General features: G+C 37.0%; 2 protein-coding genes across 2 annotated transcripts; both read right to left on the bottom strand.

Moving 5' to 3' along the window:
- Positions 1–254: 254 nt before the first annotated feature.
- Positions 255–8,563, bottom strand: LOC141599080 (protein root UVB sensitive 6). The gene is made up of 13 exons (XM_074418981.1): positions 8,036–8,563; positions 6,252–6,350; positions 5,656–5,769; positions 4,892–4,963; positions 4,701–4,811; positions 3,804–3,923; positions 2,873–2,974; positions 2,708–2,780; positions 2,495–2,578; positions 2,336–2,400; positions 2,078–2,179; positions 1,817–1,999; positions 255–886 (listed from the first exon to the last, which is right to left on the bottom strand). Exons 1-13 carry the CDS (start codon positions 8,375–8,377, stop codon positions 827–829), a joined length of 1,527 nt encoding a protein of 508 aa, XP_074275082.1. The 5' UTR covers positions 8,378–8,563; the 3' UTR covers positions 255–826.
- A 1,714-nt stretch (positions 8,564–10,277) lies between these two features.
- On the bottom strand, positions 10,278–17,230 carry LOC141599089 (succinate dehydrogenase [ubiquinone] iron-sulfur subunit 1, mitochondrial-like). The gene is made up of 2 exons (XM_074418989.1): positions 16,498–17,230; positions 10,278–10,678 (listed from the first exon to the last, which is right to left on the bottom strand). The coding sequence occupies exons 1-2, from the start codon at positions 17,151–17,153 to the stop codon at positions 10,507–10,509; spliced, it is 828 nt and encodes a 275-aa protein (XP_074275090.1). The 5' UTR covers positions 17,154–17,230; the 3' UTR covers positions 10,278–10,506.
- Positions 17,231–18,174: the final 944 nt, after the last annotated feature.

Genomic DNA, 18,174 nt, shown 5'->3' with positions numbered 1-18,174 from the left:
CTAGGAGTTATTGTGTGTCAAAGTTTTTTCGACTGAACAAACTTTGAGTGAGTATATCTCCTGGCCACGAGTTCCAAACTCGTCAAACTTTTTTTTCAAATCGTAGTACTCAGAAAGATGATCGATTTGAAAAAAAAAATCTTTATTTTCTGAGTTCGTAAACACGAGTTATGGCCTCATTAAGTTTTCCGGATCAAAAATTTGGGTATTTTGTGCAAAATGACCAACTTTAGGGGTACCGCGTGAATTATCCGAAATTAAAATGTATAAATATATGCAGAATTGAGCAACATTCCAGTTACAGCATACACGTCCAAATACTACAGCTTAAGCAAGCAGCAACACATGCGGCTTAAGTTCGATTACTCCAAAATGAAACTCAACTACTCCGTATGAATACAAAAATCTGTATCCTACCCTTACGCGGCCAACACTTCTCCACGAAGTAAAAGAAAGAAAGGGTTGAATGACAAAAGTAGAGGAAAAAAGACTAATGTACGATGCATCTATCCCGATTTAAGACTTTTGTCGCCAACATTTCTATCTACTCTGAAAAAACTTTACATAATTAATTTAATGATTAAATTTATTTATGTTGACAAGTCGCCAAGTCTCCGTATGCTCAATTAAAGACGGTCCTCGTGTCACAAAAATCGAACCATGATGAGTTTGACACTTGTATATGTATCGTATCAGACACCCGTGCCCAAGTCAACGGCCTTGAAACTGATCTATATACTCTTAATTGCAGCCATACCCAAAATAAAGGGAGTCGTCAGGCAGCTTTAAAGCAAAGATATTCTTGCTTCCACCGTCCGACTTCAGCTTAGTTTTGACATAACCGAGCTCGACCGGGATTCAGTAGTGATTCTGACATCATCCATCCCTGCCATGGAAACGAAATATAAGTCACTGGGTTCTCCGGTATGAGTTAAACTGACAAATGGTTACATCATGACCGGGAATAAGAACAGTGTGATAAATAACAAGTAAACTGACAGTCGGGCACATTAGCTCCATTCAGGCACATCAGCCCTTCTTATGCCATTTCCTAGCAAAATTTGGACTGAAAGCAACAATTTTACTTTGTGAAAAATGTATTAACCAGATACTCCCTCGAAATCTTTAGGAAAGGCCTCGTTTACTTTTGCACAAAGATTAAGGAATGTAAATTAGTGTCAGACTAGGCTCATGGGTTTCACCAATAACAAACATTTAATTGTAGCCATACAAAACATGCTCAAAATAGAAATGGATCAATTATAAGAATAGGCCAAAAGTAGAAATGACATGATGAAACTTCTTATAGTATTTCATATCATCCCTGAATACGTCATTCAGATTTCAGATACAATCTTAAGTCTCAAGCAAGACGGCCAAGTTTTCGAATTTAGACCGCTCATCCTACAAGCACCTAACTCTTACCATATAATCTTCTCGGTTCCCTCCTCCAATAATCTCTGACCAATCACCAATGTCCAATGACATGAAACAAGAGAATGATGCCTGTAACTACGGATTCCCTACACTGTTCTTGAGAGTATATCATCAGGCAGCAAGCATAGAGTGCTAGATGAAACTAGTAGGATAAACAAGATATCCTATAAAAATTCAACATCAACCAGAATTCCTAGTGTTAATCTAGCACACAAGTCGCAATTTATGAAAATATTATTCCAGAAACAAAGAATCGGCTAATACTTCAAACAATAAAAAAATAAGATGCTCCCAAGTCCTACTAATAGTACAATTTTCTATGAAAACAATAATTTAAGAACAAAATTGTATTTTGTAAGGCAGAATAAACTGAAGTCACCTGTTCTGTAGCTTTGTACTTGAACAGGCCATATGTAGATGAGACCATCTTGCAGGACTCTGCCACAACACCCTCAATATCGGAAAATGTAGGCACAATGTCCAAGTTAACATACTTATTATGGTTCCCAGGAACAGTATATTCTTTTAAAGATGAACGGATGGAATGGAGTAGCACATGACCCTGAAAATTAGAACGTCCAACAATTTAGTTGCAAAAACACGGGACATAAAAATGACATAAAAACACCAAGTCACTCACGTGGAATGCTGCCTTTAAGATGTCATCAGACTTTGCGTTATCCTTGAGTAAGGCATATACTTTGTTCTTCTCAGGATTGTACGTAACTATATATCTCTCTCTCTGTAGAAATGTGATTCAGTTATGTAAGTTGAAACGTCAATATGTACTTAGAAAAAAAAACAGTTCGAGAAACAACATAATTCATATTATATTAATTAAATGCATGTTTTCAAAAATTCAAGTAACAAAGAACAAAATAACAGCTATAAAATAGACCTCAAAAAGTGGCTCTAGGGCAATATAGAGTCCAGGATCCTCGAATGCATCCTTGAATCTTGAACCTGCCGAATAATAAATTAATAATGCATCTCCATCAATTATCAGAAAGTTAAAAGGACAAAGACAACAATCATTAAAATTAATATATTTGCATACCAAGTAGAACAGGCCTATCCTCCATCCATGGAAATGTAAATACTTTTTCCTTCAGATTTCCCTCCTTCAGTGAAGGAACTTGCCCTACAAGAAATCACGTATGCATGATCAGAAGGATTGTTTTATCACTGTAGTAATGTTAGGAGATGAAGGTATTGATAGTAAAAAAAATCTCCAGTATACACAATTCTTAAAGAGCACCAAGACTTATACCAGTTGTAAGGAATGAGTTCACAGCCACCGTGAATCTTGCCCTGTTTAGGGTATGTAATACCACAGACTTTACCTGTCAGAAATGCAACAAATTATTAGCAAGGCTACATGGGCATTCAATCGTGGGAATCCATTAAAAAGAAAAGTTCCAAGACAATAACCAACCTCTTGGTAAGAGCTCAGGAGATATCCACAAGAAAGGAGCCCAAATGTAGTAACCAAAGAAGGATTCCTTTTCGAAATCATAATACTGAATCCAGTCCCAAGCTTCATATGAAAAGAGAGTTGGCTAACATCAGCAATTGAAAGCCATTACTAGCGAAAGACGTGAAACTATAACAGTGTCTATAATTCAGAAGTACAAGCCATCTTTCTTCCAACAGCAGTAATTCAGCTCAATTTTTAACATCTCGGTTCAAAGTTGTTAATTTACTCCCATTCACTGTAGATCAACTTCAAGCGATTCAGTTCGATAGAGCTTGAAGCGTTGCAGTGTTTTATGTTGATAACTTTTTAACGACTTCACAGTTTTCAGTATGTATAGCACTGTCATATCGACTAAAGGACACCGGCAAAAGACACCAAAAGGGTCCAGTTCTGCAATCTCAAATGGTCCTCAAAAGCTTTGAATTATGACAGATCACTGTGTCATTAGTTTCTATAGTAGACCACATGATCAGAACACCTTCAGAAACTACATGAAGTTACACACTTCTGTATACACCCAGAGTTCTAGATTATTGTTCATTGGCTTGAAGTTCCCTAACTATATCCAGTTACCCTTATTCAATTTGGATTCTACTCTTTCCCTCCAATTCATAAGCAGATACATAGAAGTTTGTGTTTCATAGTTTTGTATCTTATTATCCAGGTAGCACACCATAATCATGGGAAACTTGCTTCCAAAAAGCTCACAGAAATATGGAGAAAAAAAATATCAACTTTCCATATGTTATATAAATGTAAGGCCCCCCTGAATTCACAATAATCAAAAACTTTCCTCAGCTAGATAAGCCCAAATAACACATCCATAGTCATAATCGATTTTTGAAGGAACATAAAATATGCCATGTGGAAGTAGAAGTTATAAGCATACCAGATCTGCTATGTTTCCAACACATTCCCCTTTAGCAGTGACATCTCCAAGATTTTCTCCTCGCGCAAAGGCCTTATAAATTGGTGTACGTGTAGATGTTGATGTTACAGCAGCAACATTCTGTTAAAAAGGAAAACAAAATGAAGCAAATTAGCTACAGCAAGATGAAAACCACAACCGCCACCACCACCCTAAAAAAACAAAAGGGGGTGGGAGAAAGAAAAAAAGTTAACAAATAGAGGATGCCAATAGGCACGCGAATGTAGAGCATGAATAACAGAAGCAAACCCTGTGAGATGGCTATTTTCAGTGAGTGTGGCAAACAGTAAATTTATAACTTAAAACATCGGAAAGTGAGGATGCATTTCATCGTTTTATCACAATGTCTGATGCTTCATGTTGGTACAGCCTAGAGGAACTGCAGCGAGCTTACAAATTCCTATAAACAAGGGGTGGGGGATTATATATGGCAAGTTCGACATCTTTTGTTTTATTTTCTTTTTGTGTTTCTCATGCTATCAAAAATTCAGGCCATAAATTTTTAACACATTCAAATTATTTGGCATGTTAATTTTCTAGTGTGATACACAAACTACCACAAATTGCAATATAATAATAAAAGCATTTCATTATAAATAAGATGGATTGTGAAGTGCTTTCGGATATTGCTATATCCAATTTAAAAGTTATGGATATCCAAAGAAATTTTAGAATGGATAAACCAATACAGACAAACAAAAACTTGTATATTTGGATACAAGCAGGACTGTAGATTGTAATTTTGAATCGCATATGTCACCCAGGCTCAGCACTACCAAGTCCATCTTCCTAAATTTCTCATTCAACCAGTATCATGTTGAAGTCACAGCATAAGTGATGTCCAAATGAGGAACTAACCTTTGCTACATTAGCACAACATGCCAATGGCAAAAATAAGTGTGGTACTGCTGAAGTTGCCAGCTCTAATCCAGCGCCAAACTCCATCAACAGATCACCAGCAAATCTGAGCTGAAGAACACCACCCAAAACAACAGTGAATACCACATAATTTCTTGAGAGCAACATTAAAATACAGAGAAAATCCCTACTTGTTTTAAATCATAGTCAAATTTCTTTCCTTGTCGAGCAAAGAGCATTTTTCCAACTCGGCCAGCACCATCCTGCACGAAACACTTGCATTAGCAAACAAATCTATAATCTATAATTTAAATAGAAAGCTGAAAAACTGGAATCCTAACGACCCCTTGAGTATGCAGTGCAACATGAATCTAATAGAGAAAACAGTTTGAAATCAATCAGAGTAAAATATTTTCACTTGTAGAACATAAATACTCTATTCAATACTTTGCATACGAAGCCGCACAGAGTCTGACAGCTTCCTACACATCCTGCCTCAATTGCTTGTTAATATTCACTAATGCTTTTAAGTTCCACTTATGAGAAGAAAGGATAAATATACTTAAGTCTTTAGCAACTGATAGCATGTTAAAAAAAACGATTAGATTCCTTAATCTTAGAGAAGGCCACGGAAACAAGAGATAATTCATGATATTTTACAAATATAAAAGGATATCAACTCAACTGTTGTTAAAAATGTTAAAAAAAACCTTTAGGAGTAGGCATTGCATGATGAAAATATGAAATACTAACCACAACAACATTACCCAGGTGCCTCGAGGGCTCCCGCAAATTGCGGGGTAGGGGTGGGGGGGTCGGATGTACGCCGCCTTACCCTTGTGCTAGCAACACAAGGCGGTTGTTACTAAATGACCCAAGATGAAAACTGTGTCGAGAACTGCATGATGAAATACTAAGCATTCAAAAACTTCAGATTCAAGTAATGTAACTCTACCTTCAGGATCCAATTAATAGCAACAGCGCCAGGGGCACCTAAGTTTTTAGCTATACCAACAGAAGAGAGCAGCGATTGTGTGGTGAACACGCCCATAGCTCCACCAAAGAAGTGCTACAGAAAGCAAGACATGTGTTAACTTTATAATAAGAATGTACAATTGTCCATCCTATACTGGTGGAGAATAGAGATTCACTATAGATACCGCCATTAGGGACTTTTATAGTTGTCTAGCCACAAACCAATAAAAACATGCCCCTTGGACTAGAGATACCATTGATGAGCATAAATAAATGGAAAGGGAACCCCTCATGTTTTTTACACAACTGTCATACTTCCTTCTTACCTTGACACGCATCCGTAAACTGGGAATATCAAAGCCATGACAGAGAGTCCCATATATGAGAATATGACTCAAAATGTAGTCAGTTTCTTTTTCAGGAAAAGGAGCTGTAAATCTTCAATGTGAGAGTTTTAGTCACACCTTGTGTCATATACTCATAATCTCATATGTCTATCAATCCTCATACAACCTATATAAGTCCTTAATAAACATCAATCTCTAGACACGTATTTTTACTATCTAAATTATGTACCTTTAGAGCCCTCCATCTCATGTAGGGAACATATGATGATGAAACGCTGTCAGGGAAACCTTCAGGCACAACGTATGATCTTACAAATGAAACTAACTCCTGCAAGTAAAAAAAAAAAGTTGAATTTTATATCGGTCACAGTATACCAAAAAAAAACATTCTTAATATAAACAAATAGGCATCATATATGTAATATGATTCCTGTGTCACGACATTGAAGTACTCAAGATAGTAATGAAAGCATCATGTTATAAGATTAAATCAGGATTCGACTTTCATCTTCAAAAGTCAACAGGCCAAAATTTTAAGTGGAAATTACATTATTTACATCTTTATGGACAATAAATTCAGAGGCTGGTGTATTACACATTTAGTCACATTTTGGCCGAGCAAGGGGGCTAGTAAGAGTTCCCCCGCCAATCAATGAAATACACAAATTTATAAGTAAAAAATTCCGATTATCTTTCCAAATCACTTGATAGCATTACTAACTCACCCTTACCCTTCAATCTACGTTCTAGTCCCCCCTAACTTCAAATCCTCAACACTATTTACACACAAACTGACGAAACCTCAAATTCAACAACTCTGCAGATAAAACACTGCAATTAAAAAGTCTGTAATCACAAAAATTGGAATTATTTTAATTGCAAAACAATTCAAACATCTAAATCATACACTAACACAAACATCTAAAAAAACCTCGGCCTCAAACTTAAGGAACCTAAAATTCAATTACCCTGCAGCTACCACAGCGAATAAAACGTTTGAAATCACAAAAATGCAATTAACTTGCTTACAAAAAAAATTGGTATATTCTACCATGTACCCTCGAGTTTTTTGGTTTTCTACGGTGTGCCCCTACAATTTTGAAATTCTATGGTGTACCCATAAATTTCTTATTTATTTCTCTATCTTGACCTTATTTAACTCTCCGTTAACTTTATCACTATCAAACAATCGTATTTTGACCTTTATTCTAACTCGTGAATGTTGTATCACCATCCTATGTGAAAAGTATCACAAATCACTTTTAATAAGCACAAACTACTATTAAGAACCTTAGTTATGATTCATGAAATGATAATGGAGATTCGAAGAATTTCCAGTTAAATTCGTATAATGTTTGGTGGGTTAATGGGTAACCGACGAATTAATAAGTAGATGATTAGGTTATCGGGTAATTGAATGTTAAATAAACGATTTAATAAGTCAATTAAGAAACTTCCATATTAAAGACAAAAAATAAGGTCATGGCATAGACTATTGTGTAGTGTTCAGGGGTACACCATAGAATTTTACAATTGTAGGGGTACACCGTAGAAAATCGAAAAACTCGAGGGTACACCGTAGAATATCCCAAAAAATTTAAACATCTAAATCATACACTATCACTCCGTAATTAAAATTTGTACTCCACAAATTTACGGAACTTTAAATTTAACAACTCCGCAGCTAAATAGCGATCAAAAACTTCGAAATCACACAGACTATAGTCAATAAACTTTTTTCTCAATCAAACAATACATCAATCTATGTTTCTCAACAATTCAAGAGATACTAGCACTGATATAGCTACTATATCCAAGAACAATTTAAACATCCAAATCAAACACTAATAGAAACATTTTAAAAAAACACTTCGTAATCAAATTATTTACGTCACAAACTTGCGAAACATCAAATTCAACAACTCCGGGAGCTAAAACGCGGAAATTAAAAACTCCGAAATTACTCAAATTACAATGAATTAACTTAATTAAGAGAAAAAACAAAATTAGTACCTCAATAGGAGCTTGAGGAGTCTGCAAACAAACCGATTTCAACGAACCTTTCTTAAAAATCAAATTCGAAGAAGAATCATCACCACCATTCTCAGCAACATACTTCCAACGCCGTCCATCAATCTCCTCACAACAAATAAATCTCAAACTAGAACCAACAAATTCCTCTTCAACTAACCCTAACCTAAGATTCTTACTCTCCAACGGCGGCGGTGGCGCAACCGCCGTGGACGGCGGCGCGGAGGCCAATTGTGCGCTGATACGTAGGGTTTCACGCGCGAGAAGACGCGCGTCTTGTGACGAGGTAGAGGAAGTTAGGGTTTGAGATTGACGGAATTTCATCGGAGAAATCGAGGAAGGAAAGGAGGAATTGAAGGGAATGTGTGTAGTGCGAGGAAAGAGAGAGATTAAAAGGGTGTGACACTGAAATGAAGGGAGAATTGAAGGAAAGCAGGTGACCGGTGGCCTACCTAGTTTCCTAACGACTTTGATAGCCACGTGGGATCGATCTTTTTTGGATGTGCAACTTGGACGGAGTACTAGTGTACTACTAGGCTATATGTAAGGGTTATGCTCATTCATGGACATGATCATGGACATAAATGACCATTATACCCTTATTATTTGACCTTATTTACTATTTTGTTCTAATTACAAATTTACATGAAAAATTACTCACTCCAAAAACCACCAACCAACCACCCCATACAACCACCACCACCCACCCAGTAACGTCGACCATAGCCATAGGCCAACGGCTAACCACCACCACCATCGACAGCCGCTGTGCACCAACCTCCACCGCCCCTCCCTTGTCGGCCAATACCTCTTAACTTGAGAATTAAAATCCATAATTGATTAATTTGATTTGAATTTTGTGAGAGAAAAGGGAATTAGTTTTTCCCCCTTTTTTCCCTGAGAGCAAGGGCAAGGGAAGGAAAAATAATGGTAAAAAGTCCGTGAAAGAGTAAAAATCGTACTTGAAAGAGCAATGACTATATGTAATATCCAATGACTAGACTTTACACTTGTCAAATTCCGGCCAGACTTGAAAATCCGACCCGTTTTTTTGATGTCAAGATTCGAAAATATCGACCTGTGATTTGTTACACCGGAACTCAAAATGACCTATTATTTTAAGGTCAAACCCCAGCTTGCGGAGATTGAAAATAAATCAAAAATTTTATTAAAATATTAATATTTATATATTATATTTTAAATTAATGGTAAAAAATTATTTGTTTGAATACTTAAAATTACACACAACTAAAAAAATATCAAATTTATATAGTATTATAGATTTATAGCATTTAATAATAAAATAATTATTTTAAAAAAACTATATTTATAATTATGTCAATATAATTAATATGATTAAAATATTAATATTACATGTTTTAGTTTTGTTAAAAATATTTTTTGGACTTAAAAAAAATGCGTTAGAAACTATTTTTGACCGTATTCTGACTCTAACCCGACCCGTGATCCGTATGATCCAACCCGTGTTCTACCCGACTCGCCCAACCTGTTTGACAGGTCTACCAATGACGGATCCAAGGGGTTAGTATGGGCACTCCTCTTTGTTAGGTGATAAAACTTTTGATTTAAAATTTACAACTCCTAAGATATATCGCCTTCAATAACGCTTTTAATGGTTCCACAATCAGCATTATCAATGTCGCTTTCGTATTCTTTTCTTTTTAAAATAAGATACGCGGAGTCATGGACGGTGTAATATGAAGAGGAATAACATTTTGTTTTGCGATCTATCATTGTAGTACTTATGTTAAAAAGAAAAAAATATTTCGAGTAATTAGGCCAGCATTATCATTGTCGCTTTCGTATACTGAGAATTTAAATTTTGGCATTAGGGATGCACTGGCTATTGGGTTCACTAGTGGTGGTGGCCTTTGAGGGAAGGTTTCGACAAGGTGAGGGAGGATGTTACACGGGCAGGATAGACACTTGAAGAGATTTAAGTGGCATTTCGGGAAGTGGGTACAGGTTTGTGGCATTTGAAATGGTGGGGACGATTTTCGTGGGAGGTGCATCGTGGTGGGGATGGTTTGTTCAGCTGTCATGGGTTATTTCCAGTAATGGGGTTTGATACCGCAGAGTTCGGCAGTCTTCATGACGAGGATTGTGGTGGTCAGGGTGGGGGTGGGTAACGTAGGAGGTATGTGTACCAATATCCCAAATAGCAGAGTTACGCCATTCGGAAGTTCAGAACCATCACAAGGTATTGTCAAAAAAAAATGTCATAATCACTAGGCATATACGGAGTGTGCCATAAGTACATCTGAGTACAATTGTAAACCTAGAACAGTTGAGAAATACAAGGACGTCCTTGAATTATTAGTACACCCTAATCATATTTGCTGAACGTTTGTTTCGCTTCAAAACAATAATGAAAAATAATCGAGTACTAGAGAGTTTTTATTTCCCCTTCACACATGTAAAAGCACAGAAAATTATTGCACAAGCTGGAGTTGCTTGATCTTTTGGATCTGCTTAGCGGGATTCAAACCCTTGGGACATGCCCGAGCACAGTTCATAATTGTGTGGCACCTATACAGCTTGAATTCATCATTGATTGCTTCCAAACGCTCCTTTGTGTACTCATCACGGCTATCAGCTATCCATCTGCAATCCCAGAAAAAAATAATTAATTGTTAATAAGTGGGAAGAACTGCAACGCTACCACACCTGTGTTTCTCATAGTCAGTACGACTCATACGAGTGTTGAACATAAGTACTACATGTCGAAGCGTAGAACTTGGCATTGCTGAGTTTTTTTAACTGGGGACTCTTTATCTTTAAAATAAGGACATGGGTGCATATAAAGTCTTCATAACACAAAAAAAAAAACGAGTTGCTTAGAAATGAGGCTTAAAAAAGTTTAAATCATATTTGCTGAACGTTTCACTTCAAATGAGGCTTAAAAAAGTTTAAACGAGTTGCTTAGAATGTTTAGAATTTCACCAGCACATCAAATTTTGCTTTAGTATTATAGCATGAACATCAGATATTATAGGTTACAAACATCTATCTACTAGAAGAGTTTAAAAAAAGATTTCACATCCTATTATACAGCTATTATAATGACCAACATTAACAGACTCGCACGTACATCAGACTGAAGGCAAGTGCCACAGGCCCACAAGCTTAAAGTAAAGGACAGGCTTCAAAGTGTTGGTTCACAAGACTCATACCATGGCAAAGATTTCAGAAATAAGTGAGGAATAATCTTTCATGGACTTGTGTATATAAAGAACATCAGTCCATCATACCATCTATTTTTTTGAGATTGGCATAAATAAAACCATGGCAAAGAATTGGTCATGAAATTCTCAGGAGACTGGTTTCGATTACATTTTGACAGCAACTGACTTAAGGTATACAATATAGCCCTAGTTTTTTAACAGCATAATTTAAAGCTAGACTAAGAGCACATAACTGAGAGTAACAATTGAAAACTGAATGGGAAAACGTATGTTTAAACTTAAAAACAAGATACAAATAAGATAGCCCATGAAGGTGGGTGAGAGGGAGGGGGATTTACATCAAAACACCTAGAAACAAACCCAGATTTTTTTTACGCATAGCATGTTATTTCAAACTCTTATTGCACAAACTTGGAAGCATCTAGTTTAGGCGGTCTTCACAGATTTCAAGCCACACATTTCAAACGATGCTAATAAACAGTTTAAGTTGGTCACAAACCTGAAGGCATCTAGTTTAGGCAGACTAAACAGATTTCAAGCTATACTTTTCTTTTCAAATGATACTAATGAACATTTTAAGTTGCTCAAGACCCTGAAAGCGTCTAGATTAGGCGAACTTCACAGATTTCAAGCTATAACGAAAAGAACAAGAAAGAAAAACTACCCCAAAAATAATAAATAAATCCACACTCCAACTCTCCCCAATCTCTACACCCATACAGTCCAACTAGAACATTAAAACCTTATACTCTTGTGTACTCTCCAACCTGTGTGCTAGTTCTTCAAATGCCATTGTGCAGAAAGCCAGAAATAAAAAAAAAACATTCATGAAAATTCAACAATGCCAAGTTCTAATTGTTCCAGTATCTTCCGACCTACACTCCAATTTTCATGTTTTCTCCAGTTACAAACAATTGGCGCCGTGAATCGCAAGCAGATCATACTCAAACATGCAACAAAACAGATCCATGACATACTTCATAAATAGTAGAAAGAATTTCTTGATATTCATGTTGAAAAATCCCTAAACCTATATACAGAACAAATCCCCGCCTACAGGCTTCCAGCCTTGATCTACACATTTCTACCATGCATTTTCCCAGCAAGAGCACCAACTAGCAAAAAGCATACAAAGTAGGGAAAAAAATTTCTCCATTACTAAATACTAACTACTGAATTGGCTCACAAAATGCATGCTATATCACTCAGACCAACACGTGTAAGAAGGTGGCCTGTTCCACCACCAAAAAAAAATTATATCTGCCTTTCCTGAATCCATAATTCGGAGTATTGTCAACCTTTATTACAGACAAATCCTAAACAGCTGAGATTTACCAATTTACCCACATTCAAGCCTTACCTATCACAAGAAATTGAACATTCAAATCAATATAGTACCAATCAAAGTATTCAAAAATCTAAATCACACGCATTTCAATTATTGCAGAATCATATTACTAACCCTCCATTTCACACAACGTGACACCCATTCATTAAACAAGGGCTAGTGCATCCAACTTCGTTTCGTTTCGTTTCCTTTCTAAATGCCATTATCCCCCTGATTCAAAGATACCTAAACACTTGCACTAGATTTTAGGGGGGAAAAGCAATAAAATGGTCAGGAGGGCAAATGGAGTAATGTCATCTACCCTCAAGATCCAAATCTTCCGAGAAATTCTAATTAGGCTTGTAAGACAAAAATGGATCCGATTATTTCCCCCCAACCACAATTGCTAATCAAAAATTGAATTTCGTTCCCTCAATCCCTCCACAATTCCACCCAAACAAACCCCTAAGCTTGTTCATCCGGAATATTTCCAAAAAGTCCTATAATTAATTACCATAAAAACAAACAATTTCAGCACATCAACATAATTGGCCAATTGCATCTGATTTCCTCCGAAAGATCTTCAAATTGCAAGGGTTTTGAATTGGGAACGTAAGGCGAAAATAAATCCCTCTCTTTCCCTCCTACCACAATGGTAAAACCAAACAAAAAACCGATGTTCCCAATATTTCGGAATCTGTCCAACAAAACAAACCCTTAACCATGTTCATATGTATACTTCCACAAAATTCAACCCCTATAATACAAATACTTGTGTAAGGCCGCCTTATACAAATATCTTGCAAAAAAAAGTTGGTTTCATTTCGGCATGATTTCATGGTGGTTAGAGCACCCACCATAGAGAGGATTGTACATCCTCTTACCCCTCTCTCTCTCTCTTCTAAGAGGACATCCTCCCTATTGTGGGAACTATATTGGATGTCCTCTTAGATAGAGGAAGATGGTTACTTCCTCAACTTTTAGAGGAAAGAAGACATTGACCCTTGTGCCCACTAGCTAGTACTAATTTGCCATGAGGATTTATAAATTATTAAATATATAAAGTGACTCATTCACATAAGATATTAAATAAGAAAAATATGAAAAATAATTTTAGAGGATCCTCTCTATTGTAGAAGAAAAATAGAAGAGGAGGAAATAAGGGGATGAAGATAGTGGAAAATGATATGGATGAAAGAGGGGATGAGGTGTCGAAAAATTAGAGGGAGAGTGAAAAAACAAGAGGATGAAATCATCCTCTCTATTGTGGGTGCTCTTAGATCTGTTATACCCAATATACCCAATATTAGTGTAAAACCACCTTACCTGTGACTAACTACCCTTATAAATACATAATTCTGCACCAAAACACCGCTCCGAATGATTTCTAACTGAACCAGGGCATAGAACTGGTCTCAAAATTCTCAGAAGGTCGTTTTTTTTTATAATCTTTAACAGCAAGCGACTATGGCGTACATGACAGCCCATGTTACTTGCTACAAATCTTGACGCCACACTATGAGCACAGATCTGGGAGTAACAATTGAAAACTAAGAGTGGAAAAACCTCCATTAAAACCGAAAGGCAATATGCAAATCTAGGGAACCCCCCGTACAAGAGGTTTGACATTTTTTTGTGGGGGGGGGGGAAAATCATTATAAGCAGTATAGTGAGATACTTTTAAGACTTACTGCACATTAAATTGGTCACGGACTCGCAACCCTGAAAGCATCTAATTAGCAGATTTCAAACTATAAATTTCAAATGATACTAATAAACATCGAAAAGACGAAAGAAAAAACTACCCAAAAAGAATAAACATATCCACACACAAACTCTCCCCAATCCCCACATAATTTACAATCCAACTAGAATATTATAATCCTATGTACTATCCAACTGTGCCCTAGTTCTTCAAATGCAAAACAACAGTAATTACACATACTCCTACAACAATAATTATCATTGTGTAGATAACAATACATTCTTAAAAATCCAAGAATGCCGAGCTCTAAATTTTCCAGTGTCTTCTGGCCCATACTCAAACCTCCCTAACTCGCAACCTCAGATCCTCCAACTCACTTTGTCACAGACATTTTTCATGTTTTCTTCGGCTACTAACAATTGACGCCATGAGTTGCAAGCAAATCATGCTCAAACATGCAACAACATAGTTCGATCACTTTCCACGTCCAGCCAAGGTTAAGTGAATTATCTATCTGTTACTCTAACTTCGTCCATCATTATTTAGAATTTCTTGATATTCACGTTGAAAAATCCCTAAACCTATAACAACACCATGCCAACAGTCTTCCGTCCTCGATCTACACTTTTCTACCATGCATTTTCCAGCAAGATTACCAACTAGCAAGAAGCATACATACTTTGGAAAGAAATCCATTATCCATCCATTACTAACATAATTATCCCACAAAATACGTGCATTATCACTCAGACCAACACGTGTAAGAAGGTATTCAAACAGCCGTAAATCACACCCATTTCAAGTATACAACTGAGATTCGTCAATACCTTATCTGTAGCAAACCAATCAACATAGAACCAATCAAAAGTATTCAAACAGCCATAAATCGCACCCATTTCAAGTATACCAGAGTCATATTAGTAACACTAAAATTCACATGTCGCACCTATTCATGCAACAAGATCGAAATCTTCCTTTACTGATGAGTAAAAATTGTAAGCTCCTAATGGGTTTCTAATTGCATTCAATTTCCTTTCCTCTCCTTTCTAACAGCCAATTTTACGCCCCCTGATTTTAAAGAAACCCAAACCATTACACTATGTTTAAAATTTTAAATAGATTGTCTTTTGAAAGATCACCAAATCTTACTAACAGTTTTAATTAGGCCTGTAAGACGAAAATATATCCCTCTATTTCTCTCCAACCACAATCCTTAAACCAAACATAGAGATTGTGTTCCCTCATCTTTTTCCATCCAAACAAACCCTTAGCCTCGTTCATCCGAATCATCGCACACAAGTACATAACAAACACCTCAATCCTCCAATCAAAGCAAACAATTTAAATACACATCAAAATAATTAGGCAACTACGACCTATTTCCTTTCGTAATTCTTTCCCCCTACAAATAAATAACCCATCCCGTTTAAAAATTAAATAAATCCCCAAACGATTTCAAAACCGAGATTGCATCCGAGTTCCTTTCCTCTCCTTTCAAGAAACCCCCTAAGAAGGATTTTAATCTCGGCTAAAATGGATCCCTCTAACACCCTCCTATCACAATTGCTAACCAAACCAAGAATTTCGTTCCCTCAGAATTTTCCACCCACACAAACCCTTAGGGTGTGTTTGGATTGAGAGATTTGGAGGGAAAGTGAGGGGAGGGAATTGGAAGGGTCCATTGTTTGGTTAGCAAAATGAAGGTATAGGGATTTGGAGGGGGAGGGAAAATGGATCCCTCCATTTCCCTCCTACAAGGCAAATTATTTCCCCACCAACCTAGGCAAGATTTGGAGGGAAAATCATCTCCTCCATTCTCCCTCCCCTCCCCTCCCCTTCCCTTCCTTTCTCTTCCCTCCTCCTCCTTCCCCTTCTTTTCCCTCCTTTTTTTTCTATCCAAACAAGGCCTCTTAACCTGGTTCTTTAAAAACTAAATCCCTATCTATCTCGCATCAATAAACCACCCCAAATGATCTCTAAACCGCGATATCATACCAATCCATCAATCAATCAATCAACCAATTTCAACACACATCAACCTAATCAGCTAAAATCAATAGAAAAAAAGGCGAAAGCAATCAAACAATTTCAAAACACATCAACATAATTACCCAATTGCATCCTACGATCCAACAATCAATCAATCAAATGCAACCCATAACAAAACAACCTCAAAAAATCGAAATAAAGCGATAAAAACACGAACCGATGAGCGTGAAGCAAAGCAGCAGGACCAAGGTAAGACTCAGGATTCCACCAATAACTAGGACAAGAAGTACTACAACAAGCACACAAAATACACTCATACATCCCATCAAGTTTCTTCCTATCTTCTTTACTTTGTGGATACTCTTTCCCTTTCTCCGGCGCCGGAGTTTTCCTCTTCAACCACGGTTCAATACTCTTATACTGATTATAAAAATTAGTCATATCCACCACCAAATCCTTAACCACAAACATATGCGGCAATGGTGAAATCATCGTCGGTTCGGTCGCTTTAGGTTCGGGTATTTTAGTAAGACACGCGAGTCCGTTACAGCCGTCGATATTCATCGCGCACGAACCGCAGATACCTTCGCGACAGGATCGGCGGAAGGTTAGGGTTGGATCGATCTCGTTTTTGATCTTGATTAGGGCGTCGAGGACCATAGGTCCGCATTGTTTGAGATCGATTGTGAAGGTTTGGAGAGTTGGTTTGGTTGGGGAATCTGGATTCCATCGGTAGATTGAGAAGGTTTTTTGGTTTGGTTCGGTGGTGGTTGATGCGGCGGTGGCGGTTGCGGTGGCGTGGAGTCGGGTTAGGAGGTGGCGAGCTGGGGTTGTGAAGGTTCGGGTTGTGGTTCGGCGGAGGAGCGTCGCCATTTTTGTTGGTTTGGTGGAGAGGGAAATTATTGGGGCGTGTGGAGGGATGAAACTTCGGAATGAGTAAATGACGGAATGGGGTATGGGGAAGGGTTATATAGTGTGGATCTGGTAGACGGGTTTTTCGGTAGATTATGATTCGAGATTATTTGAATTTTGTTTCAGAACGTGGATCTTGTAACGGGTTGTTCGGTTGAATATGATTCGGGATTATTTCGATTTTGTTATATTTGCATTGAGTTTGTGCAATTTATTGTATTTGTGTCGTGTTAGAATTCAGGTTATTTAGGATTGTCGCCGGTTATAGTTAATAACTTTGGTCAATTAAATTGAATTATGTATTGAGTTATTTTTGAAATTTTATATTCAGCAACAGCAACGATGTACGTAATTTGTAGTGGGTGAAATTTGAATTGGATCGGGTAATAACAAATATCTATATAATTAAACTTATTTTATAAAATCTTGTTGACAACGTATTAAAATTGGATCGAGTTTGTTATGTAGGGAGGAGGAGGGTAGAGTTGGAAAGTGAGAAGGAAAAGGAGAAGACTGAAGAGAGATGGGTGGAAAAGGAAATTGACAGCAAAAAAGAAATTGGGTGGGACTTGGGAGCGTGGCGAATGTATTGGCCGTATATTGGCGTTGGCTATTTTTCTATGAACGTAATTTGATGGTGGATCGTTCGTTTGAGTCAAGGTCTCAAAGGAGTCTACAATCTGCTAATTGTCTTCTATTTGATCACTTCGTTTGTGAGCATTAATTGATCACTTCTAAACTTCTATCCGAAAGCGAGTGTAAAAATATACCATTCCGGTTAATTTTTTACCTATTTTATTTTGAAGTGTCTCACCCAATTGTTTACCTTTCTATTTTAGGAATGTCTTTAATGAATGACTTGATTCTTCATACTTAATTTGGTCTACTTATCATTCAATAACTGACTCACCCCTCTTTCCTTGGTCTTTCTGCCAAAATCAAAGGTAAAGAAATGACCGGGACGAAGGGAGTACCTACACTT

This window comes from Silene latifolia, chromosome 9 (genome assembly GCF_048544455.1).
Source record: "Silene latifolia isolate original U9 population chromosome 9, ASM4854445v1, whole genome shotgun sequence".
Lineage (NCBI taxonomy): Eukaryota > Viridiplantae > Streptophyta > Magnoliopsida > Caryophyllales > Caryophyllaceae > Silene > Silene latifolia.
Note: the sequence above shows the minus strand (reverse complement) of the source record. Positions and strands in the feature narration are given on the sequence as shown.